Source organism: Trachurus trachurus (genome assembly GCF_905171665.1).
Source record: "Trachurus trachurus genome assembly, chromosome: 22".
Taxonomy (NCBI): Eukaryota; Metazoa; Chordata; class Actinopteri; order Carangiformes; family Carangidae; genus Trachurus; species Trachurus trachurus.
Genome location: NC_139907.1, coordinates 25169804 through 25196199, shown reverse-complemented (window position 1 = coordinate 25196199; position 26396 = coordinate 25169804). Strand labels below are relative to the sequence as shown.

The 26396-nt window shown below is 43.3% G+C and overlaps 2 protein-coding genes across 4 annotated transcripts in view; one reads left to right on the top strand and one right to left on the bottom strand.

Moving 5' to 3' along the window:
- dnajc17 (DnaJ (Hsp40) homolog, subfamily C, member 17) overlaps nt 1-491 on the bottom strand; it is a 66219-nt gene extending 65728 nt beyond the window's left edge. For both annotated transcript variants that reach the window (XM_083998403.1, XM_083998404.1), the window contains exon 1: nt 289-491. In XM_083998403.1, coding sequence (XP_083854529.1) covers nt 289-369 — 81 coding nt within the window. In that variant the 5' untranslated portion in view covers nt 370-491. The remainder of the gene's footprint in view (nt 1-288) is intronic.
- Nucleotides 492-8109: 7618 nt separating this feature from the next.
- LOC311006226 (inverted formin-2) lies at nt 8110-26390 on the top strand. 2 transcript variants are annotated; one of them, XM_083998972.1, is made up of 23 exons: nt 8110-8279; nt 11495-11905; nt 13118-13233; nt 13428-13587; nt 15332-15365; nt 15645-15786; nt 16269-16401; nt 17623-18222; nt 19515-19657; nt 19784-19845; nt 19941-20043; nt 20143-20228; nt 20354-20454; nt 20538-20608; nt 20700-20807; nt 20903-20973; nt 21713-21833; nt 21954-22118; nt 22326-22428; nt 22527-22679; nt 23948-24835; nt 25135-25182; nt 25901-26390. In XM_083998972.1, the coding sequence occupies exons 2-22, from the start codon at nt 11509-11511 to the stop codon at nt 25179-25181; spliced, it is 3804 nt and encodes a 1267-aa protein (XP_083855098.1). In that variant the 5' UTR covers nt 8110-8279; nt 11495-11508; the 3' UTR covers nt 25182; nt 25901-26390. The 2 variants fall into 2 exon arrangements, with proteins under 2 accessions (XP_083855098.1, XP_083855099.1); XM_083998973.1 differs by lacking the exon at nt 25135-25182.
- The last annotated feature ends 6 nt before the right edge of the window (nt 26391-26396 follow it).

Below are 26396 nucleotides of genomic sequence, written 5' to 3'. Positions count from 1 at the left end.
GCCTTTGTCTTAACTGACCTAAATTTGAGTATTACATTTATTTACATGTTCACACATAAATACACCCCCACGCTCTCAGTGATAACTTAGCAGGCTACCACATCTGTCTGCTTACGGACATACAAGCTCTCTCTGTACAAACATAACTTTGTGTTAATATTACACAATGATAATAAAAAAAGACCGTGATAAACATCCTCCCGCCTACAACACGCTTCATACCAGCAGCGGCTAAGTTACAGGTGACGGTTTGTATGAGTTAGCCTGACAGCTAGCTTGTTGACTAACCTCTTTCGTTGTAGCCGTGATGTTAATGCCGAGGAGACCGTACAGGTCCATCTGGAGGATGTCCTTCGCCTTTCCGGACATTTCTGCAGAATAACAGCTTCAGTACTGACACAGAGGAAAGACAAATGGAAAAGAATTGCCAACGTTTCGAGCTACAGCCCCTGCTGCTATTTGTTGTTGTTGCAGGCAGCATGAATTTGTCGTCATCGACATGCTGCCGAGGATGCCTACTGCAAACTGGGAAATGTAGTTTTTACATCACGTTTATGCTCAGCTGCTTTTCAGCATTTATCTGCATTTATTTGGTTTCATAAGTTATGGTGTGTGTGTGTGTGTGTGTGTGTGTGTGTGTGTGTGTGTGTGTGTGTGTGTGTGTGTGTGTGTGTGTGTGTGTGTGTGTGTGTGTGTGTGTGTGTGTGTGTGTGTGTGTGTGTGTGTGTATAGCTCATAAGTTATCTAAACTAGGATTACTTTATATTTTTATCATATGTTTATCAAGCTTTTGTATTGCATTGTACAATGTTAAATCATGTTAAAACCATGTTTGTATTTATTATGAACGGTTTTTGTACCTGAGCTCATTAGCTTAGAACTGTAGTTGGAGAATGCCACCCTACAAGCCCCTGGAGGGTTTTTTTTTGGCATTTCCCCTTCACATTGTCTTGGATTTTATATGTTATATCTTTTTTAACTTTTTGATATGTGAAATTAAACAAACAAACAAACAAGTTATAGTATAATATTTAGTAGCCTTTTTAACTATATTCTTAAGTAATTGTTTAGGCTATTTTGGGGCTTTTTGCCTTCAATTGATAGGACAGTTGAGAGAGACAGGAAATAAGGAGGCACCATTAAGCTGGATGCCAGCTGCCATTCAAATCCAACAGAAGAAGAAGATGAAGGAAATGAGGAGGCAGAGAGAGGGGGTTGTGACATGCAGCAAAACCACTAGATTCAGGATTTGAACCTGCAGGGCCGGCTGCAGCGAGGACAGTTGCTTCTGCATCAACCCACTGAGCTACACTGCACCCCCTTTTAAGTTGAACCTCTTTGAGTGCAGTTAACCTGTGATGACACTGACTCGTGCTTCTTCAACACACAGGTACCCTTTTCTTTTTGATGGTTGTACAGTAGCCATATTTTCTGCCTGCCTTCAGCCATCACAGGCCCCGTAAAACTGGTCACACTGGGTGCTTTAGTTAAGATAGTTGAAGTCATTCCATTATTGTAAAGGCTTTCAAATCTGCACACTGCATCAGTCCTGGGTTGATTCCTAATTAGATAACCCCTAGCACATAACTCATATGCAAGTAGGCTACAGACAATCATATTCTCTGCTTTATGACCGATGAACAGGCCAGTGCACGTCTTGCATGTTTATTTTGACCTGTTTCAAGTTTAGACAGATCCGCGGAGTAGTAATCAAGGTGAGATAAAACTAGTACCTGCCTCAGCAGCTCTCTAGTGTCATGATGACATCTAATACAATGTTGTGCCAACATGTTTCTACCCATCACTTCAAATTTCAAGCAAATTTCCCTCTTGGACCTTCCCAGAAGCTGAGCCTGTGTGACTGGCAGAGGGGATTATCACTGTAAGTGGCATGTCTGGCCCTGAGCAGAATACCTCGGGCTGTGTAAAAATGCATGCAGGTCTATAACAGATCCTCATAAAAGTTTTCTGTTGCTCCTGCATTTTCTTTGTGTGTTCTTGTGTGTCTATAGTCAAGTATTCTGGACCATCATTGAGAGTTGCTGTGTTTGCATTTTCACTGCAACCAGCCCTGGTTGTGGTAAATAAATACTCACTGTATCAGTATCATACAGTATCTCCCAGCTCAGTAGCCATCATGGATCCTCCAGCATTAGGCAGTCTAATAATCTGAATTACAATTTACTCAACAAAACACAGTACTGATATTTAAACCAGATTTTTTTTTATTCTTATTCCAAATCAGTGCTGGTTAGTAGTATGTATTTCAGCAGATGTCAGTTTTATGTAAGAAACTGGAAGGGTACTTGGTCATTTGACTAAATAAATGTAGGAACTGTTAGCATCAGTTACTGTTAGTGTATCAGATCCATATGCTTATTTATTCATGTGATCATCTGGTTGATTAACCATTTGCATTCCAGCCTCCTTTAGATTTCTCATTTAAATTGAATTCATTAGTCGAAGTGTAACAGGTCAGTACAAAGTTGTTACTTCTGCAGCCTTACAGTTACATAATCATAAACAGCCTTTCCAGTTTGGACTGATTTACATCTGACGTAGGTATTGACACTCTGGTGATTACATTTTCTTAAAAAAGGAACACATAACAAGGCTTATTTCGTGGTAAGTTCCACAATTTCATAATTGTAGCCTTGTGAGAGGCTCAACGGCGTTTATTAGATTTCTCAGGATTCTGCAATCACGGGAACTCCTGTAAGGAAGAAATTCTGAATAAAATCAAACCTAATAAGAAAACATTGTCATTGTTGTGGTTCTTTTTATGATGAATGCTGAGGGCCTAACTGGAAAGAGCAAATGTTACTTCAAGAAACTGAAGCGGCTGAAGATCGTGAGAGAATAGATGTGCTTCACAAGCTGAGGGGAAAAAAACAAAGAGCAAGTAAGAACGAGAAAGCATCACATGTGATGAAATGCTCTAGTTGTTAGAGAAGACACAACAGATGCCATCGCTTGGTAGATTGCGTAAGTCCACACGGGGGGGGGGGGGAAGGACACCTGCAGGGTGAGGTGAGGATCCAAGCTCCTGAAGAAAAAGCTAAAGAGTCAGGTGGAGGCCAGCCAGATCACAGACGGACAGAGCAGACAGGACCACGCTCAGCCGAGCATGAGGAACTAGAGAAGTTCACCATGGGCGAGGAAGGTAGTTAGGAGGGCTCAGGATAAATTAGAGTGTGGCATTCAGGGGCAGATAAGACAAAGCTTTAGCAAAACAAAGAGATGAAAAAGTCCCTGTGTTGTGAGAAAGAGGCAGATTTTGGGAGGAGACTGAGCAGCTGAGACTATGAGGACAAAATAAACAGCTCATGTCTGAAAGTCTAGGTGAAGGTGGGTGAGGGGCACCCTGTATCAAACCTCCATGAATCCAGATTGACAGATATAATTTTATCTTTTTATCTTTTTCTTCTTGTAAGAAAAAAAACACACTTCAAAATGTAAAGTATGGACAATCTGGAACCTACAAATCTACATTGTTAAGAAACTGCACACATGTAGCTACCACCTGAATAAACTATTTCACATGTCACATGTGGTTTTCCTGCACCGATAAAGGTTTCTGTATGAAATAATAAACATATCTAATCAGCAGCGTCACTGTACAGTTGTTCTGTTTGTTGTTTTGTTCTGGGAAACGTCTCAGGATCCCCCAAGAGGAGCTGGAAAGTGTTTATAAAAGGGATTATATAAAAAAGGAAATGAAGAATGTACTGTGTACACAGGAGCCTCATGATGTCTTCATAAAACACTTGCACATTGCAAAAATAAATTTACTAAGGCTCCTTCAAATCTGCATATTGAAGTGTTTTGACATTTTACATTAGACTAATAAACTGAGCAGCTGAACTGTAGTTATGCTGGTGCATCAGGCTGTAGAGGGGGATCTATTATGCACAAATTATGTAACCGACACATTTTCACCAGAAATAAATCACCTTGTGGTCTTGCAGCATTTACTACGTGATTATGAAAATTCTGTATAACACAAAGATCTGTACTTATACATGTGTGATAAGCCAATATCTTAAAATGCTCATGGGAGGTAAGTATTACAACAATGATTATGTTTTTCTGTTATTATTTTGGGCAGCAATGTTCCACCTTTGTTTACATTGGTGTTATGGTTTAGCCTGCTTAAGTCTGTGCGGGTTGGTTTAAACTTGCCGACTCCTTGTAACAACTATAAAAAGTAAATGGAAAATGTGGTGCTGCTCTTTTTCATTTTCATCCTTGGCTATTTCATGTATTTTTCATTAATGCTGATTAAGGCTGTCAGGACTGGTGGAGGCTGTTGGCCAGTCTGGGGTGTGTGGTTGCTCTGAGGAGCTTATTTTAGGCAGTAGTACTTCAGTATGATATTACCATGAATAATATACTGATTTGAAAAAAGGATCAAAAACATCTTAGGCTATAATTAGAGCATCGTTATCCACCATTTTTATGAAATGGGACAGCTCATAAGCAAAATCAGTTAGAAACGTGCAGGAACATGCCCTGACATGTTGAGTGACTGTTCCTAGGTTTTTCAAGTTCATGAATAGGCTGCATGTAATTTCTGAACAGTTCAGTAAAATGATCAGTTTGTCTCCTAATGTGTTGAATGTGATGGCTTTCTTTTAGGACCATCATCTGTGTCACTGCCTCCTATAGAGAGTTCTTTGTTCAGCCCATAATGTCTCTTGTAGTGACCTTTTATCCCTCCAGGATTCCAGTGACAAACAGAGGAACTAAATCCTGTCAACACCAGTGCCAGACACACCCTATAGCCGCCAACATTTAGCAGCAGGGCTGGTGGGTGAGGGGTCGGTTTCAGTCTAAATGCATGGCTAAAATCACTTGTTGCGTAGACATGTGCAATATCTAGAACAGTAAATGGAGAAGAGACAATCGTATTGACTTTCACAATTAGGAAGTTGGTTCCAACTGATGTTTTATAATCACGTTCAACTTGCTCAGCTAGAGGCCTATTCGTGATGAGTGCATAATATTTGCCCAGTAGCTTTTCATTGCTCAGTTTAAACAAAACCGATGCATGTGTAATTATGTTTCAAAGGAGGTTAAATTCGAAAGCAACTGGACTTAGTTATTGTCTAGGAAGACGTTTCACCTCTCATCCAAGAGGCTTCATCAGTTCATGTACACATCTGACCAGGCTGGGACTGGTCCAACTATCTGGTGTGGAGACTCACTATTTAACCTCTTGTGTGGGCGTTCACAAGGGTGATGATGTCACTGGTTCCCTTCTGTGCTCCAAGTGCCAACGACAGTCATTTAAATGACTGTCTTTGATGGAAAGTTGGTTTCGACTTCGTTAGTGCCCTATGTTGTTATAACGACAGTCGTTGGAGGCACTTGCCACTTGTGAACAGTTGTTGTTCTTTGAGGCTAGATTGTTGAATCTCCTGGGAAGGGATGAAAGGGCAGCATTGTAAATTGGAGATAGGTGGTGTCTGAGGCCACCTCCCCTGTTGAGGGATGGTTTCTCTACTTTTACATAGATGGCTTCTTTGACTCCTCTTTCAAACCATCTGTCCTCTCTGTCTAGGATTTGGACATTGCTGTCCTCAAAGGAGTGGGCTTTCTCCTTGAGATGTAAATGGCCAGCAGAGTCAAGGCCTGAGGAGTTAGCTCTCCTGTGTTGGGCCATGCGTTTATGCAGTGGTTGTTTTGTTTCTCCAATGTAGAGGTCTTTGCATTCCTCGTTGCATTGGACTGCATACACCAGATTGCTTTTGTGGGTGTGTGGTGTTTTGTCCTTGGGATGTACCAGTCTCCACACCAGATAGTTGGACCACTCCCAGCCTGGTCAGATGCGTACATGAACTGATGAAGCCTCTTGGATGAGAGGTGAAACGTCTTCCTAGACAAATAACTAAGTCCAGTTGCTTTCGATTTAACCTCCTTTGAAATACTATGACCTGGAAAAATGTGCACCGGTTTATGTGTAATTATGATTTTCATTGTGACAGGCTGTGTATTGTGTGCTACCCTGCATGTAACCTGAGTACCTATGCAGCTGAGTCTCAGTGGTCTTCCTGAGAGAAGCTCCATTTTCTTTCAAATGTGCAAAGTATCACAGTGATAACACTTAAGCCCAGGGGATATAAAGCAGTGCATCAATACAATTACTGTAGGCCTACAGTTACCTTTGTCTGGGCCAGTGAAACTCTACTGAACTAAAAAGCCCCAAGTCACATGGGGAATGATAAGAGCTACAAAAACACAGGGCTGCAAACTCAACACACACATCCAGTCTGATTGGTTTACTAAATTAAAAGATATTTGTGCACATCACACTTTGGTAGGTGTAATTCAACAGAAGGCTAAAGCTGTAAAAGAAAACACACCACACTGTTCCCGTTGTCTCATCCCAACCTGCTTGTCTCCACAGTCCTTAAGGAAAAATGCAAAATATAAATGTCATATTCTTTCTACGGCATCAGTATGCTAACTGGACATTTTGGTTCATTAAAGGACAAGTAGAAAAGTCTCTGTTATTTTCTCCATCCTGTTGCTTCAAGTTGGTTTGTGCATCTTAATCCCCGTCTTTTAGCAAGAAGGTGGTGGATCATTGAGCTTTGTGTTGCTAAGCCCTGGAGCTAATGCAAACAAATTATAGAAGAGAGACCGGGTTTATCTAGGTGTTCCCTTGTTACATCTAAGCCCTGGATTCTTATCAGAAACATTCATGGGACAACTTGGGGTTTAGAAGGAAAAACAATGTGCACCATCCCACTGGGAACACTGGCTTAGGACCAGTTTACATGATGCCTCATGTTGAAGCATGTACCATGTGAAAGTCTGAACTACAGGATACACATCCTGGGGGGCTGCAGTTATCTGATGGAGATTATCAGTGCATGGTATTCTGCTGTGGAAACTTGTAGGCTACAGCCCAGTTGTCCACTGTCTTGGAGAATGAAGGAAACATGGTATTTTCGCCCCAGCAGCTTCTCCGTACCGCCCGAGGTCAGATGCCGTTGCTGGGATGGATGGGGAGTGTGGGAGTGTGGGCGGACGGCCCAACCACTGGCTGCCTTCAACATCACAAACAGCTCCAAGCCACACAACGACAGGCACAGTGAGACCGGAAACACAGCATTGTGCCCTTCACAATAAAGTGTTGCTTTCAACCTCTTTAACTGTGTATGAACCATAGACTGTATGAGCTGCAAGTATTTGGGGAGATGAAATTACAAATGAAGTTATTAAACCACCCATAAATGGTTCATAGTTAAACGGTCTATTGAATCCATAGTTGCAGTTTCAGCTGACATTACAGTTCCATTCAGAAATGTCATAAGCCTACTGTATGTAGGCCTACCATGTTTAAATGTCCAATTAAAAACCTGTATATAAACCATAATAATTACCTGGAACAATTCTATTTTACGTATATGGCAAATGAAATTCATGTAACAATTCATTATCATGTATGACATGTCTAATATAAATAGCCTATGTAGCCTACTGTATGTACAGAAATTTGACACACAGGCATATATGTATTTTGAATATGATAACATATATTATGCTGTTATAATAAATTTGCACACAGATTATTAACCATGTAGTATAATTGCAACAAATAGCCTAATACCATGAAGATATTTTTCATATGTGTTTATGATGGGCATATTCAGAGCATGCATGCATATATCCCCATATGTGACATAGTATATGGCAACATCTTTCTGGATAATATGGTCTATATTACATTTCTGTAGACTCTAGTGGAAGATGCATGGGCGGGACAGACATGTTTTATCTATTTATAGCCTATCTGAATTTCCTGTTGCTGCTCAATTTTTCATTTTCTCAGCGAACTCTTAGCTCAAACCATGTTTCTTCACGCCATAACTGTAGTTTAATTTTTAATGTGTTAGTTACATAATTTGCAAAAGCTGCCTTGAGCCTGTTGGAAAGCAAAACATTGGTTTTATTGTGAAGGGTCCGACCGGAAGTCGTCGCCCTGTAACGCCTCACCTTCGCCAGCTTTCCCCTCCAGTGAATGAAAGCTGAGGGGCCGTGGCAATTTGAAAGCGGTGCCCTGCCGATCCCGTTCTGTAGTTTGAGCTGCCACTGTTTCCACAGGTCCACGTCTCCCCTGTCTGCAGAGGGACACGGCGGCAGCTGAGGAACACATCTGTGGATGACTGCGAAGCGACCCACACACACAGACACACACACACCTGAAAACACGCGGCAGAGGACTGCAAACCTGCAGGTGTAGCAGCTACTATATTTATGGAATAAACCAGGTAAGTCTGCAGAGAGGCGATCTGAAACGATGCAACAGTGTGTGTGTGGAGATGTGATGTGACCTGGTGTTGTGGTGCTATGTGTGTGTGTGTCGGTGTGTTTGACCGCTGCGAGCTGCCTGGTCTGGTCCTGCTCTGCTCCTTCGGGATGTGGCAGAGAAAATAAATCGCAGCGCAAAGTAACGATGTTGGCAGCGTTAAACGTCGCTGTCTAATCTGCTTTACAAGACAGCAGATGACATGATGCAGCCTGACGCACAACAACACTCTCATGCTGTCACTGTGTTGTGTTGTGTAGTGTAGTGTTGTGTTGTTTGTGTAATCGGCCCATTGTGGATGTGGTGATCTGTTCTGGCTTTGGACAGGATGAGGGGAAGAAGAAGGCTGTGATGAACAAACACACACTTGAGCCGAGGATTGCAGTAGTAGCTAAGGCTGTGTGGAGCAGATGGGCTGTCACTTGTGTGGACCTATAATAACTACTGAGTTAAAACCCTGTAACAGATTGGGAATAACGGAAACTACTGTAGGCTATAAACTAAACTACTAGATCAGACTTCTCCTAATGTAGAGTTTGGAGGTAGGCTATGTCGGTTCCTCCCTCACATAGCAGAGAAGGGAAAGGGAGGACTGAAGGGAAGCAGTGAAATGAGGACCAGATGTTCTTCCTTGGTATTTAATCATTCTGCAAATACTGCGAAAGGTTTTATGGTGTGTGGATGGAATTATTCTCTAAAATTACTCAACCCTCAAAAGGAACACATAATCCTTGTGTTAACACAGACTGCATGGTGATCAAAGGTGAACACACTGACTCCTCATATCATCATATCATCTTGTTAAATCTGGCATGTCAGTGGAGGGAAATGAAAAGGATCTGGGGAAAAAATGTGCAAATCTGAAAAATCTATGTGTTTATTTTATTATTATTGCAGCACATTAGTTAAGTAGAGGAAGCGCTTGTATTTGCTTTGCATATGTGTCAGAGGAAATAAATCGGTGGAGATGTTCCTGTTTGTTCCTAAATGTTGAGGCTGCAACACACAGTAGCAGTGGGCTGATGTGTGGGAGGCTGAACCAGAGGACAGACTGAGTAGGTTTGTCCTGTGTGCAGTGAATCAGCCTGCTATTAGTGGTACATGTGGGAGCTCTGGCAGACGGGGGTCGGCAAATGACAGTTTTCTTATACCCGAGGAAGGATATGCAATGTTGTTCTTCCCCATAGCTGCTGATCTTTGATGTTTTTGAAGCCTAAGCCAGATGTTTGTGTATAGGAACGGTTTTGCAGGATGTTCAGGAATGAAACTGAATTGAAATAAAAGAGGAACATGAGCGTGTCACATCAGCGTGTTTATCTCGTGCCAAGTTTCCTGTCCCAGGAAAGTCCTTTCCTTCCCTCTGAAAGTTCCCGAGCCATGCAGGGGAGTAGGCTCCAGCTTATGAGCACATGACACACACACCAGCTTCTCTCAAGTGTTAGTCATATTTTGTAGGAAATGCCATGACATCAAAATCCCTCAAATTACAAGAATCAGACTGTAACTTTTGTTCCCTGTCTGTACATGACAATACAGTACATGAGTCCTGAGTGTGTGGAAATGACTGTGGGGCAGAAGTCTTGCCAGGGCTCGAAAGAAGGGGGGGAGGGAACATCCCCATCCATTCTGTGGCTAATGAACACGGCTCTTTGAAGAGCACTGAGAAGGCCTATTGTGAAACCCCATTGTCTGACTGCTTGCTGCCACGGTAACACTCTCATGCTGGTAGCAGGACTATAATGCTTTCGGTCAGAGCTGAGGAATGCCTTTGCAAGAATATGAGAGACAGAAAAAGTCTCATGGTACCTCCACTCCACTGAGTGAATTGTTCAATTTGTCAGATTGTTCATAAGTCATTACTTCTGTTCACAGCCGTTTCTAGGAATTCTGGGCCTCCTGAAAGTTTTTTTCTTACACGCATGTATTGTATTTTTGTATTTACTTTGTTTTGATGCCGATAAAGCATATGTATTAGTCAGGGTAATATGCAGAATAATTTAGTCATAGAAAGATTGGGCTACTGGGTTGTTTTTTTTTTGGGCCCCCCTGGGCTGTGGGCCCCTAGAATTGTCATCACCTTTCTCCCCTTTGCAACGGCCCTGCTTCTGTTCTCTGCAAATTGCCCCTTGATAGCAGAGAGATAAAAAGTCATTTGAAAACAGCTTGTGGTGTTTTTGGTTTACCAGGTTCCTAAAACATGCAGAGGACAGAGCCTTACGTTGTCCATACAGTCAAATTTATACCGTCCAGTCCTGTGACCTTTCTGCAGAGCATTGTGTTTGTACGTGCTCATCACTCAGCGTCTCATCTGTGTACGTTATCTTTGCCAAGTGTTAAACCAACAAGAGGAGACGGAGGAAGCACTCACCCGGTTCACTTCAGACGGACCACCTAATATCACAACTGCGGTATAGAGAGAAAGTATTTTTAGCCTTTTAGAGAAACTTTTCCCCTTTTTTGGTCTGAACCTTATTCTGTTGATTTTATTAGTGTGGGAATGTGCCTGTTCTTGTACAAAGTATTGGAATTTTCCTTTTTTTAGATGTTTTTTTTAGATGTTTTGGAGTTAGACAGGTTGGTACAGGAGGGGAACACGCTCTGGGGATCTGCCAGGAAAAGGGCTCACGTTGGATCAATATGTGCATTCATAGCGACGTCAGATGTTTTTTTCTCTAAAATCATATATTTTTGTTCATTTGCCAAGTGAATGCTACATGTTATCCAGTGTTTACATCACTTAGATGCGTTTATTTGCATCTGTAAATGAGGATACTCAGCGCCCAGACAACACAGAGCCTGGCTTTGTGCAGACTTTTGATGAGCTGACAGTCAAGCCTCTTTTTCTCTTTCAAGCAGGATTAAGATGGAATGCTTGGCAGCGCTGGCGATGACTGTACTGCTGACATATCTTTTGCTCGTACACAAACTGCAGAGCTATCGTTTCCTATTCTGTTTTCCTTTCTGATAAGGTGCAGTTATGGCATGTTTCCTGTGCTCTGAATAGCTATTACGCCACTGTACACCGGACAGAAATCATTAGTTATCAGTACAAACAGACGCCATCTGCAGAACAAAACAAGCTGAATTTCTTTTCTTTTTTTTCCTTTTGTGGATAATGATTGCTAGAGAATGTCTATTTTCATCTGCATGAACTCTGTGTCCCTCTGGCCTCTGCAGTTCCACCACCCATCATGTCCGTGAAGTCAGACATGAAGAAGAAGTGGGCGGCGGTCAGGGGTCGCCTGGGCTCCTCGCAGGACTCGGACACCCCGCAGGAGGCCAACCTGGAGAGCGCCGATCCGGAGCTGTGCATCCGCCTGCTGCAGGTCCCCACCGTGGTCAACTACTCTGGGCTGAAGCGTCGGCTGGAAGGCAGCGACCAGACATGGATGGTCCAGTTCTTGGAGCTCAGCGGGCTGGATCTGCTCCTGGAGGCCCTGGACCGGCTGTCGGGGCGCGGGTGCTCCCGCATCGCCGACGCTCTGCTGCAGCTCACCTGTGTGAGCTGCGTCCGGGCCGTCATGAACTCCTCTGCAGGGATCCACTTCATTATAGACAACGAGGGATACATCCGCAAGCTCTCACAAGGTTGACTCCTCTTGCATCAGCCTTTTAATCTCATCTAACGCTGTCACACACACATACACACACACACTGCACACTTGCTTTTCTTCTTTTTTTAATTTTTAATTTTGTTTGGAAAAGGCATTTTCCATCAGAATCAACAGTACAAAAATACAAAATTGGTATTTTTCATAGTCATTTTCCAGTTTATGCAACCATTTGCACAGGTGAGCAACAAGAGTCAACTAAGGACAGTTTGTGTGGTAATTAAAGGACAGTCCTCCTGGTCCTTCATGAGCTTCCATATTCACTTTCCTGGAAACAATCCTTATATATTCCACTAAATATGAAAGGTTTAGCAGATTTACTGTACACACATTAAACTCTCTCTTCAACCCACATGCTTACAACCTGCATAGTTGCAGTTTCTACATCAACATACTAACAATCTTGAAAAGACAACTATATACATTAACATTTTTGGCCAGGTCTGTCTTGCAAAAGAGATCTTGGATCTCAATGGGACAAACGAAAAAAACAAAAAAGGTTATAAAATAATAATAATTACGGTGAGGGAACTTGCTTATTGTTATTTCCATCACACACTGCACACTTTCCGTCATAATGTGTTCATTTAATCCAGGCTCAGATCAGTGCTCCTTCAGAAAATAAACCTTCAAGTGCAGTTCATCACCCGGTCGTGATATTCAAATCATCCTGTTAATTAAAAACAGATCTGATATCGTGCAGGACCTGACGCTCCAATCACTTCTCAGGTGTCGTGATTTAACATTTACAAGTTAATTTGGTCACGATTCGATGGCTCTCATCCGGCTGACTCATTCTGCTGGGCTGAATTTCCCTGCCATGTACTGTATTCAGTTTTTCATGTGGACATGAATCATTGAGGGCTGCCTAGGGAGATCCCTAAAAATGTTGTGTCATAGTGCGCTGTGAATATTGGATTTCCCAACATTAAAAACACACACACACACACACATACGACCACTTGTTTATCTCAAGTAGGTACAACACCTCATCTGAGCGGGGCAAAGTTCAAGAGAGAGTTGAGAGAGTGGAACAAAGCATCAGCTCTGTATCTAGACACAAGGAGGGGATGATCACACAGAGGGAGAGAGAGAAAGGGAAAGAAAGAGAGCAGTGCTTTAAATTTAAGAGAAACAGATGGGGAATATGAGTATTCATACTGATGTGTGTGATCATGATGCTCCGCAGCCTTGGACACGTCCAACACCATGGTGAAGAAGCAGGTGTTTGAGCTACTGGCGGCCCTCAGCATGTTCTCCACGGACGGACACCGCCTGTCTCTGGATGCCCTGGATCATTACAAGGTAGGTAGATGAACATGTAGAGTCATTTTGTTTTGAAAGCTTGAAAACTTAAGTTCCTGAAATGATCAGTGTGAATTTTATAACAACAGCTCCTCAGCAGTGCCCTCTAGTGGCAGGTTAGGTGTACAAGGATTATTTATCAGTCCTCCAACAATGATTGAGAGTTTGATCGCTGACCTTGTTTAACCCTTCAGGGCGTGAAGACGCAGCAGTATCGCTTCAGCGTGATCATGAACGAGCTGCAGGCGACGGATAACGTCCCGTACATGGTCACACTCCTCAGTGTCATCAACGCCCTCATCTTCGGCTCAGACGACCTCAGACAGAGAGATAAGATGAGAAAGGAGTTTATCGGTGGGTTCTCTGTTTTCACTAATTAATCAGGAGTCTGGAGCCACATCACGGCCAAGGTCACACCGTGGTCAATTGTCAGTACAACAGTGTCTTCACCCCCCCCCCCCCCCCCCCCCCCCCCCCCCCCCCCCGGCTGAAAGTGAATGTAAAAAAGGAAAACAGGCCATCAGCAGGAGCTCTATTACAAATATCTCTGTCACTGGGTCTGTCTAAGAATAGGCCTCTAATGGCCTCCTTCTCTCTGTCACTATGCTGCAAACCCTAAGTGGAGACAGCATTGTGTACCTTTTGCCTTTTTTTTTTTTACTAGTGACTACTGTATGTTTCACTTTAAAGAAAATGTCATCACTGCTGCATTGATTAGATCACACCACACTGATATCACATCTGCCATTTGAAACTCTACGGCAGATAATCACATTTCAGAGTCAGTGAAGTCCAGCATGCACTGGGAGAAAATCTGGGTGTAACACTGAGATTCCAACCAAGCACATACCCCACAAGCCGCAATGTGGTCCATGGTGGGAAGACTGGAAGACTAGATGACTCACCTGACCTTGTGTCAGTCAACTGGTTTCCTCAGAGCATCAAGCCTCTGGTGCATGTTCTACTATAATAACCAGAACTTGCTCAGGTTTTGACCAGTTTTCAAACAGTTTGGTTTGTTATGAACTTCAGAAATGCAGTTATACTGCAGTGCATACTTAAAATTACGAATAATTGTAATCATGTACTTTTCTATGAAAGTAATGCAATAGTAACATTATGCAAATAGGTAAAAGTAATAGCTACATACAGACAAAATTCCACAGTGTTCTGAGTATTTTTATTTAGTGCAGATGACTGGATCACCATCTACTGCAGCCAGAGTCAGAGCAAGTCGACTGACCCAATATGGCCGCCTGTGAGTTACGCCTGCGCGTAGTCCGATCAAAAGACGGTTTAGACGGCCCATGACGAGTCAGCTTCCTGTATACATGTCACGTGGGCTTCTCCACGGCCCCGCCCCTTTAGGAGACGAGCAGCAGTCTTGAGTCTATTAACTCCAATGAGAGATGTGAATGTGAACACAGATTATGGTTGAGTCTTTCGCCCCATAGTAAATTAAGTAAATATAGGAACCATTTTTCACAAGACACATCTCTTCTGAACATTTTGACACTAAAATGGCAATTTCTAGACAGACACATTAGGAGAAATTGAACTGTCTCTGTCTCAACAACACACTCTCGCGAGATCACCTTGCTAATTTTTAAAATAATTTTTGTTAAGCTAAATATGACTGTTAGCTGTGTAAATATCGAATGTTATCATAAGAAAATATAAATAGCTATCTCACTTCCGTCTACCTACAACTTTTATAAATCCAAACACGTTCACAACATGAGCTGGGGGGACAGGTGACCACGCCCACTTAGGAGACATGAAGCGTAACCATTTCATGTCATTTAAGCAGCTTCTCGTGGGGTATCTTGGTATAGACTAGAGTATCTTTGGTCCGATCCACCCCCTTGGGTGCAGCTTCATCCACACAAAACACCACCCACCACCTTGGGCCAATTAGCCTTCTGATTGGCCACTCCTCATTTGTTGATTGCTCACCTGTGACCTCCTGCCAACTGTTTGCCTCTATGACTCTGTGAGACGTGTGGTCCCTTTTCTTTTAGGATTAGCTGTCTTCAAAAATTGATGAATTGAGTGTTGTCATACTCAAGAGTTGTGTTTTCTTGTTATTGTCTTGCAGGGCTTCAGTTACTGGATATTCTGCCGAAGTTAAGGTGAGCCTTCCTTCTGCTGCCCACATTTGATTTTGTTTTAATATTCAAACCAGATGTTATATAATAAATAAAGACATCGTTTTAGATGATAAAGTGCATCAACACTACAACTGGAACAGTGCTAGTGCTTTTAGGAAAGGATGGACATAAATTGTGTCCATTAATGACAGCAATTTGTGCAAAGGTCTTTTATCTTTGCTTTTTTTCACTGAAAATGGCATTTTAATGTGTTGACGTGTCCCATCAGTGATGTGTGTGTGTGTGTGTTGTGTTGTGCAGGGAGCAGGAGGATGAAGACTTGATTATTCAATGTGAAGCTTTTGAAGAGGCGATGGCTGAAGATGAGGAAGAGCTGCTGCGCGTGTATGGAGGCATTGACATGAGTAATCACTTAGAGGTCTTCACCACCCTCTTCAACAAGGTGAGAAGTGACTGTCTGACTCGCTTTCTACAAAATTACTTAATTAGGAGCCTGAATGCCTGAACATTTTGTTACAGATGTGAGATGAGAAAAAGCTCCCGCACACTGTCATCACTTGCAGAGGTTTTATTGAACAACGTTTCGGTCCTGAGACCTTCGTCAGGTACTGAGTACCTGACGAAGGTCTCAGGACCGAAACGTTGTTCAATAAAACCTCTGCAAGTGATGACAGTGTGCGGGAGCTTTTTCTCATGTTGCTCGACCACCTGGTCTTCTCCTACGCACCTGTCCGTCCGTGCCGGTGTGCACAAGTTTCAGCCTGGTTTTGTTACAGATGTGAGGAAATGAGGAAAAATATCTTTTATTATCTGGATATGTGGATTAGCTTTAGTTGCACTGGCACATATGAGACTTTGGTAGCTAATATGGAAACATGTGGAGCATCCTCCCTGATTTTGTCCGTCACACATGTGTCGATGCAGGTGAGCAGCCATCCGGCCTCCCTCCAGCTGCTGTCCATCCTGCAGACGCTGCTGGTGCTGGGGCCGAGCCGCTCGGACATCTGGCTGGCTCTGGAAGCCATCACTAACAGAGCCATACTGCTGGCCCAGGACTGTGAGTCAGCACCCAAGCAACAACACAATACACTCTCTGAAGAGGCTAATGGTCAGCTAATGGCCGCCTCGGTGATTAATGTGTGAAGCGGAGGCGGCTGTGTGCAGCGGACAGGACGGCTGAAAGCTTTGGTTTGAGAGTAACTTCAGATTAGCGATGTCACGATTATAGATTTTCTTGGTATGATTATGATATGTCAGAGAAATAATCACGGTATTGCGATTATCACATATCATCATATTATGCATCAATACATTTTACAACACTATGAATGTGTCAAATCAAATATAGTCAAAATATAATTTCATTACTAATCTCTTAATATAGGACCAGTTATTAACCCCCCAGGGGAAGAGTTTGAAATATTTAAGTCATTATTTGTCCTCTATACCAAATGTTTAAAGGGATAGTTCAACATTTTGGCAAATTGGCCCATTGCCATAATCCCTATAGTCATAGCAGTAGGTTCGTTACCTTTAATTGTCAGTACAAGCTATTTTTAGAACGGTGGAGCAGAGCCGTGAGCTGCTCAGAGCTACGCTACGGAGGCTAATGGGATTTCTTGGTTTCCCTCATCAAACTCATCAAATACACAATCCAACAACTCCAAAACCCTCTGGTGGACAAGTTGTGACCTGCACATTCACCGCGCTATGAGATAATAACAGAACGTTACCAGACAGAGCTCCGCCGTTCTAAAAATAGCTTGCACCGACAATTAAAGGTAACGAACCTACTGCTATGACTATAGGGATTATGGCAATGGGCCAATTTGCCAAAATGTTGAACTATCCCTTTAAGTTTATTTTTTTTAATTAGGCTACAAATGATGATTTAAATTCCCACCAATTCGGTGTTACTTTGAAATGGACCAGTATCTGTGCAGCTTCCTTTACTTTAGTGCACATCTGCCGATATGGTTAAAAGGTAAATGGTAAATGGACTTGCACTTATATAGCGCTTTTCTAGTCTCTCGGACCACTCAAAGCGCTTTACACTGTAGGTCACATTCACCCTTTCACACACACATTCATACAGCGCTGGGCATAGCGCAGGAAACTAAGCATTCATTCCGACATAATCTTTTTATAATTCTTTTTTCTTTTTACGATCAATTAATCGTGGCGTTTAATACGCGATTAATTGTGAAAACAAGTAATTGTGACATCCCCACTTCAGATGGGTTTCATCTGTGTGTGTGTGTGTGTGTTTGTGCTGCAGCTCAGATGGAGTCCTGTGAGAAGATCATGCAGCGGCTGATGTTCTCCAAAAGAAAGAGCTGTGAGGGTCGTCATGAAGTGGACGGGCTGGTCGTGGTGGACAAAGCCGTGCAGACGGATCAGGACACGGAGAAGCTGCACAAAAGCACAGTGTCCCCTCAGAAGCAGCTCTGCACCTCCTCCCCCCCGCCTCCCCCTCCTCCTCCTCCTCCTCCACCTCCTCTGCCCCCCGGACTCCTGCTCCAACTTTCTAACCAGTGTCCACCACCTCCACCGCCACCGCTACCTGGAGGGCTGGGCGGACCCCCACCGCCACCTCCTCCCCCTCCCTTACCCGGGATGATGCCTCCTCCTCCGCCACCACTGCCCTGCTATCCAGGCATGGCGCCTCCTCCGCCTCCGCCGCTCCCGCCAGGGATGGGCGGCGGACCGCCACCGCCACCTCCCCTACCCGGCATGGCGCTTCCACCACCTCCCATGCCAGGAATGATAGTGGCTCAGAGCGTCCAGTCCCTGGGGTGCGGGACACCCATGAAGGCCAACCGGTGTCCCACCCTGAGGATGAAGAAGCTCAACTGGCAGAAACTCCGCGCCGTTACTGGTGAGTATGAAAAACATCCATTCAGATTCAGATTCAGAATACTTTTCTTTAATACCAAGAGGGCAATTCAGTTCCCACAGACCAACTAACACATGACATCACACTCACACAGTTACTCAGGGCAAGCTTTTTTTTTGGCATTTTTTGCCTTTATTTGATAACATAGTCGAGAGAGACAGGAAATTGGTCGAACTACAGGTATAAGTTAAAGGGATAGTTCAACATTTTGGCCCATTGCTATAATCCCTATAGTTTTAGGAGTTGGTTGGTTACCTTTAATTGTCAGTGCAAGCTATTTTTAGAACGGTGGAGCAGAGCCGTGAGCTGCTCAGAGCTACGCTACGGAGGCTCATGGGATTTCTCATGGGATTTCCCTCATCAAACTCATCAAATACACAATCCAAAGGGGCGGCGTTTAGCTCACTTGGTAGAGCTGCCGCCCCACGTTGAGGCTATAGTCCTCACTGCAAATCCCGCATAGGGCGGCCCTTTCCTGCATGTCATTCCCTCTCTGCCTCCCCATTTCCTGTCTCTCTCTCGACTGTGCTATCAATTAAAGCCATTAAAAGCCCAAAAAATATACTTAAAAAAATAAATAAATACACAATCCAACAACTCCAAAAACGCTCTGGTGGACAAGTTGTGACCTGCACATTCACCACGCTATTGTTCTCGAGGTAAAAACAGCTTGCATCAACAATTAAAGGTAACGAACCTACTCCTAAAACTATAGGGATAATGGCAATGGGCCAATTTGCCAAAATGTTGAACTATCCCTTTAAAAGAAGGGGAGTACAAGTTAAAAATAGGTATTGCACAAGTACCCTTATAATCCACTACCACAATATCATCAGTGAGTATAAAATAAAGATAAATAAATAAAATAAGATTTAAAAAGAAAAAAGAATAAAATACATGCGGTTCTCCATCCTTCTCATTAAGTCTTCTATCTGCTCCTGGTTCCCTCCATCTGCAGCATTAATCCATCCCAACTGTACTCATCCCCTCAGGATGTTTTTATTTGTTTAAACAGAACAATATTATAGTGAGACACTGACAGAAGGGACATGTCCACACAAATGGCTCTCCATCTGAAAGGTCAACAGAGCAATAGTTCATAATTGGGTTTTTATTCGATGTGGATGTTGCACAAGATTCCCCTGAGCTTTCAAATGAGTTTCAGACACTGTGTGTTTTGTTGATACAAAACGGAGCCACATGAGCTCATGACAGATTACTCTCTCTCTCTCTCTCTCTCTCCTCCCCACACACACACACACACACACACACAGATGGTCACTCCATGTGGGCCTCGGTTCAGAAGGAGCCTCCTCGGGAGCCGGACTACAGCAGTATCGAGCAGCTGTTCTGTCTCCCGGTGACCGAGCACAAAGACAAGGGGGCAGCTGCTCCTGTCAAGAAGGAGCCTAAAGAGGTGTGCTTGGTCAACACTCGACATCGCTCCTCAGAGCTGCAGCATTCAGAACAAACGCACCTGATTATCAGAGCTGAATAATCAATGTGCCTCTCCACCTCCTGCCTTTTTTTTTCCCCCTAACAGATTACATTCATTGATCCAAAGAAAAACTTGAATTTGAACATATTTCTAAAGCAATTCAGATGGTGAGACATCGCACATTATTTTCATATTTGTTTGTGTATTTCTTTATACATATATATTTTTTTACAGCTCAATATTTTACGTTTTCTCTGCGCAGCAAAAATGAAGAGTTTGTAGCCATGATTCAAAACGGGGACCGATCTAAGTTTGACGTGGAGGTGCTAAAACAGCTTCTAAAGCTGCTGCCCGAGAAGCACGAGGTGTGTTCTGGTAACACTTCTGTATTCTACGACTTTTACGCGTGATGCACACTTTTAAAAATAACATAGCACGTCTGAGTCACTGTCTTGTTTCTTTAGATCGAAAACTTAAAATCCTTCCAAGGAGAAAAAGACAAGTTGGCGAATGTTGATCGCTTCTACACCTCTCTCCTCACTGTGCCATGGTGATGATTATTTCCAGTTCTTGTTTTTCTGATTCGTGCCTATGCTGCATATGATATTCTTTATATCCCAATGCCACCATGATTGGCTCCATGCTTACTTCGTCTCTTTTGGTTTGTCTCTGTAGTTACCAGTTGAGGATCGAGTGCATGTTGTTGTGCGAGGAGACTTCATCAGTGCTGGACATGCTCAGACCTAAAGTCAAACTGGTGGAGGAGGCCAACCAGTGTGAGTAAAACCCTAAAGCCTGTTGCTGAAATGACACACATCATGTATGATTTACTAACTTCCAGAGGTAACTCTTCTCTCAGCTCTCAGAGACAGCACACTCATGCCAGAGTTCTGCAAGCTCATCCTCGACGTGGGGAATTTTCTCAACTATGTAAGAAGAACCACATCGGCTCATTTATATTTAACTCCACCTGACATTTAGAAAAAAGATCTTGCATGGTTAATCGTCGCTCTACTTCCAGGGGAGTCACACGGGGAACGCAGAGGGGTTCAAGATCAGCTCGCTGCTCAAGCTCACCGAGACCAAGGCCAACAAGAGCCGCATAACGCTGCTCCATCACATCCTGGAGGTACGCTAACTGGTTCATGTCTGCCATAACTGTTGCCACCACCTCAGTCATGATCCGGTGTAATCTTCCCCAACTGTGTGGCTTATTTTCCAAAGGAAGCAGAGGCAAAGCACCCAGAGCTGTTGGAGCTGCCAGATGATATAGAGATCTGCGAAAAAGCAGCAGGGTACAAAAACTTTTGACATGTTCTCAGCTCATGTTCTTCGTGATCGTTAAAGGGATAGCTCAACATTTTGGCAAATTAGCCCATTGCCATAATCCCTATAGTTTTAGGAGTAGGTTAGTTACCTTTAATTGTCGGTGCAAGCTGTTTTTAGAACGGCAGAGCAGAGCCGTGAGCTGCTCAGAGCTACGCTACAGAGACTAATGGAATTTCTTAGTTTCCCTCATCGAACTAATCAAATACACAATCCAACAACTTCAAAATGCTCTGGTGGACAAGTTGTGACCTGCACATTCACCACGCTATGAGATAATAACGGAAAGTTACGAGACAGAGTTGTTTTCGAGGTAAATGCAGAGACTGCTTGCTGGAAAAACTGCCCCCGACAGGAAGGCGCATCAGTGGCTTTTGCATGAATTTACCTCGAAAACAACTATCTCGTGACGTACTGTTATTATCTCACAGCGTGGTGAATGTGCAGGTCACAACTTGTCCACCAGAGCGTTTTGGAGTTGTTGGATTGTGTATTTGATGAGTTTGATGAGGGAAACCAAGAAATCACATTAGCCTCTGTAGCGTAGCTCTGAGCAGCTTGCGGCTCTGCTCCACCGTTCTAAAAATAGCTTGCACCGACAATTAAAGGTAACAAACCTACTCCTAAAACTATAGAGATTATGGCAATGGGCCAAAGTGTTGAACTATCTCTTTAACAGACACATAAAACTTTGACTTTTGTCCCCAGAGTTAATCTGGACTCTATCCAATCAGAAGCCAGTGCCTTACTGAAACGACTGAATGAGACTGCCAAGAAGGTCTCCAACTCGGTGGAGGAGGTGAAGGGGCAATACGCTGAAGTTCTTGAAGTAAGATGATGTCCTCTGCCTTCTCTACAAATAAGATTTTTTTTTAAAAGAGTTGAAAATGTTGTTGTGAACTGGGTTCACATCCCAAATGCACCATTTCCCCCTTTTTCTTGGTTCCAGGGGAGTCGAGAGGCCTGTCAGGCTTTAAGCGTCAGGTTCACTGAGATCGATAAGCAGAAACGCGAGCTGGCCGTCTACTTATGTGAGGACCCCAACCAGCTGTCGCTCGAGGAACTCTTCGGAACCATGAGGACTTTTCGAGGACTTTTCATCAAGGCTCTGAAGGTCAGGGAGGACACTTTTTGTTTTGCCGTACGGCGTCGTGAAGTCTTCCTCTTGTGTACGGGGATGTTGTCTTTGGATCATGTGTATCATTTTAACCGTGAGAAACTGGAAAATGTTAATATGTCCCTGCCCAAATGCTACAAAGACAGACTGCTGTGTACGTTCTGTACTTGGCAGCAAGTGACATCCCTTCTTTGATGATAACAGGAAAACAAAACCAGAAAAGAGCAGGCGGCCAAAGCTGAAAAGAGAAAGCAGCAGCTGGCAGAGGAAGAGTCCAAGAGACAGAAGGGAGAGAATGGAAAAATAAGTAAGTTAAAGAGCCTTTTAATGTAAAAGAAAGCCCTCACCAGGAAGGCATTTGAATAAAGTTAAAGCTCTCTTTCTCTTTTTTACCTCTTTCTCAAGTTAAGAAAGGCATCCCGCCGCCGGACGACGGCTGCATCATCGACCACCTCCTGGCAGATATCAGGAAAGGTTTCAGCCTCAGAAAGACCAGGCCAAGGTGCGATTCGGAAAGCCGAACTTCTAGTGAAATGCGTAGCGATTCCCGCCCACCCGGTAAGGACAAGAGACTGTGGCCCCTATCCGCAGTTCCCAGCTCCGCCCCCACCTCCCCCCCGAGCCACTTACCTGCGAGCCACCACACAGCTTTGCTGCTTTATCTAGAGCTCTTTTTCATTTGCTTTTACACCACTCACCTCTTGATGAGCTAGCTCCATCGCTTTGCTGCTTTTGTAGAGCTGCAGTAGCTCACATTCTCATGCAGAGTCTGTAAGGCTGTCTTTAAAGGGATAGTTCAACATTTTGGCAAATTGGCCCATTGCCACAATCCCTATAGTTTTAGGAGTAGGTTTGTTACCTTTTAATTGTTGGTGCAAGCTATTTTTAGAATGGCGGAGCAGAGCCACGAGCTGCTCAGAGCTACACTACGGAGGCTAATGGGATTTCTTGGTTACGAGCAGAACACGCGTCAGCGGTTTTACATGACTTTACCTCGAAAACAACTCTGTCTCGTAATGTTCTGTTATCTCATAGCGTGGTGAATGTGCCAGTCACAACTTGTCCATCGAGTGTTTTTGAGTTGTTGTATTGTGTATTTGATGAGTTTGATGAGGGGAAACCAAGAAATTCCATAAGCCTCCATAGCGTAGCTCTGAGCAGCTCACGGCTCTGCTCCGCCGTTCTAAAAATAGCTTGCATCGACAATTAAAGATACACCTACTCCTAAAACTGTAGGGATTATGGCAATAGGACAATTTGCCAAAATGTTCAACTATCTCTTTAAACTACAGGCCTTGATGCCCAATTCCTGTTTTTGTTTTTTTTGTCCCTCTGTTTACATGTTCTATTGAAGTGACCCATTTCTGATGTCTGTGTTTACACCTGCTTTTCCTGCACAAAACGTCATGCATGCATAGACGTGGTTGGCTAGCAAAGAGGAAGTCAGCTGGCCCAGCTGCAAGTAAACAACACACACTGTCATTAATATGTGCTATCGACGCATTTTCTGATGATGTACAACTTGCATTGCTAGGGAATGTCTAATCTGTCTGTTTAGTCTGCAGACCCATTGGCAGATACCCAATCTGATTTTTTTCCACATAACGGGGGGCCTGAATATTTGATATTTTTTTCATGTTTACATGTTCATGTTGCAGATCTAATCTGTGCCACTTGAGAGGAAAAAAATCGGAATTGGGCCACTTGATCCTTGTAGAGTAAAGACAGCCTAACTGTTGTGCTCTCTTCAAAAACACCTTCTGGTTAATAAGTAGTTTTCTAAATCTTTTCCTTCCACATTGGTCCTGTTTACTTCTCCACCACAGGATCAAGTGTGAAGCCTGCAGAAGACGGAATCGCAGAAGCAGCCACCACTTCCGCTCCTACCAAAACCACGACAGAGGATCACCGAGCCACCACAGGCGAGGTGAACGGTCTAAGCAGCCCGTCAGAAGAGACTGCGCCAGCGCCGCAGGCTGCCGCGCCAGACAAGGCAGCTGCACCTCCCAGCACACGCCCAGCAGAGCCAGCCACGACCACACAGGCACAGGCACAGGCACCCCCGGAAAGGCCTGCGTCGCTGCAGGAGGCTCCACGCCCGCCGAAGCCTCCTGCAGCACCAGCCCTACATATGACGCAAGCCCTGCCTCAGGCTGAAGGGAAACGGCAACCATCTCTCACCACAAATGGCTTCTCAACGGATTCAGCTGAGACCAGCGCCCTCAGCCCGTCCTCCCTCTCAGATTCTGACCTTTTAGAGGCCGTGTCAGACGCCACCTCCGGCCTGGTACCAAAGCCCGAGCAACCAGCAGACATTAGCGTGGATGTGCAGATCAAGGAATGTCCAGTACCCAAGACAGACATGAATGTGACGCAGGGTAGTGAAAGCAACACAACGGGAGACGGGAAAGGTGAAACTGGTAATAAAATAATCCATTTAGCCGAGACTGTGGGAGAAAAGAAGGGTGGAGAGGAGCCAGCATCCATTACCACAAGAACACACAGCCAGGATGAGGTTGTGAGTCATGAGCACTCGGACCCTAAAAGCAATCTGACCACCACACTTAGTCAGGGCATTGAGGGGTACGACGTCCCAGACGGACTGGAACCAGAGGATCTGCCGTCGGTATCTGAAGCAGAGCCTCCGTCCCTAAAGTCCGACCCAAAGAAACACCACAGCTTCTTTAAACGAAGCAAAAAGAAGAATAACCAAGGTAATCTATCTATTCACTACAATAAACACTACCTTTGGAATGCTAGCTTGACTTGTCTTAAAGGGAGATCCTTATTTGTGTTGTTTTTATTGCATTTTGTCTTTTATATCTTATGTGTGGGTTTTTTTTAAGTATATGTTCCTAAAGTGATTTGCATGATCACATGCATTTTTATTAAAGAATATGGTTGCAGTGTTGTAGCACTTGATATGCAGATTTTTAATACTGAATGGACTTGAAATCTCTGGTCAGTTTGTTTGAATGCTCTGTTCTTCCGTTTTGACTCTCTGACACACAAGGTGGAAAAGGACACACTAAACATAAAAAAGGCTGTGTGTTGCAGTGAGGTAGGTCAAATCGATGGGATGGCAAACTGTAAGCAGGACCATCATCCTAACGAACTCAATCACCGTCGAAGCTTTGTCTCAAATAACACGTCATTTTGTCGATCTAACTGGGATCTGGATCTCATTTGTCTTTGTCGTCCAGCTTTTAACACTCGCTCTCTCTTTAACTTTTTTAATTCAGTGGTTCTCAGGCTAAACATTTTAACATTATCTGACCTAATGCACGTGCCTTGGTGGTTCTATTTTATATTAAACCTGGGGGAAAATACTCCTAACAATACTTCTGTTATTATAAGTGGTGCAGTTAACATCAGTGTTCTGATCTTAAACAGCCTTGCAGTGTTTGACGTCATCGTGAAGTCATCGTGGACTGAGTAATCTCATGAAAACTGTCACTTTTGTGTCTCCTCCTTCCATATTTTCTTGTCCATTTTCCCAAAATCTGCAACTGGGACTGTTTATAATTGTCTAACAACAAGCTGTTGTGTTTCCTGTGAAGTGTACTTTTTTTAATCCGACTCTTAAGAAAGCTACATGTGCTGTAAATATATTAAACAGAGATGTTTGCACAGCAAACAACCATAAATGAATTTCTCTACCTTTGTGCAAACTGTTTTAATGTAAAATTTTAAATATAATAATTTAAAAGATATTAAATTATTTTATCTTTCATATATTTTTGATTTTATCCATTCATTTGAACCTTTTGTTTCCGTAGGTGACAGAAAAAGGAGATCCAGAGGAAAAAGAAAATCTTAATATCTCAGTGGAGTTCACAACTGGAAGGACTAAAGTATATTTTTTATTTAGAGACTACATGAATATTGGCTCCTATGGGTGGATGCAGAAGTCTTCCTTTTGCAATGATTAGTTTTTCCAGAACCCAGAAGAAGAAGAAATGCATATAAAAGGCTGGGACCTTCACAGCATGGATGTAAAACGTATCACTTTATGTAAATGAATTGTAGTCTTTGTGTATACAAGTGCTTTTGATTCAAAAAGAAAAGAGTTAATTATGCTTTGTATGTTTTTTGTATAACTGTTGTAATATGCCTTGTATGTGTTTTGTTATCATGAGCTTTATTGACCTTTCGACACCTTTGGGAAGGAGGATGCAGTGTGTGGTGCAAGATATTTAATGTAACATCGAATATGAAGTTGCTTTGAATAATGTCTTAAATTTATTTCTATATTATTCAGATGGTATCTAACAG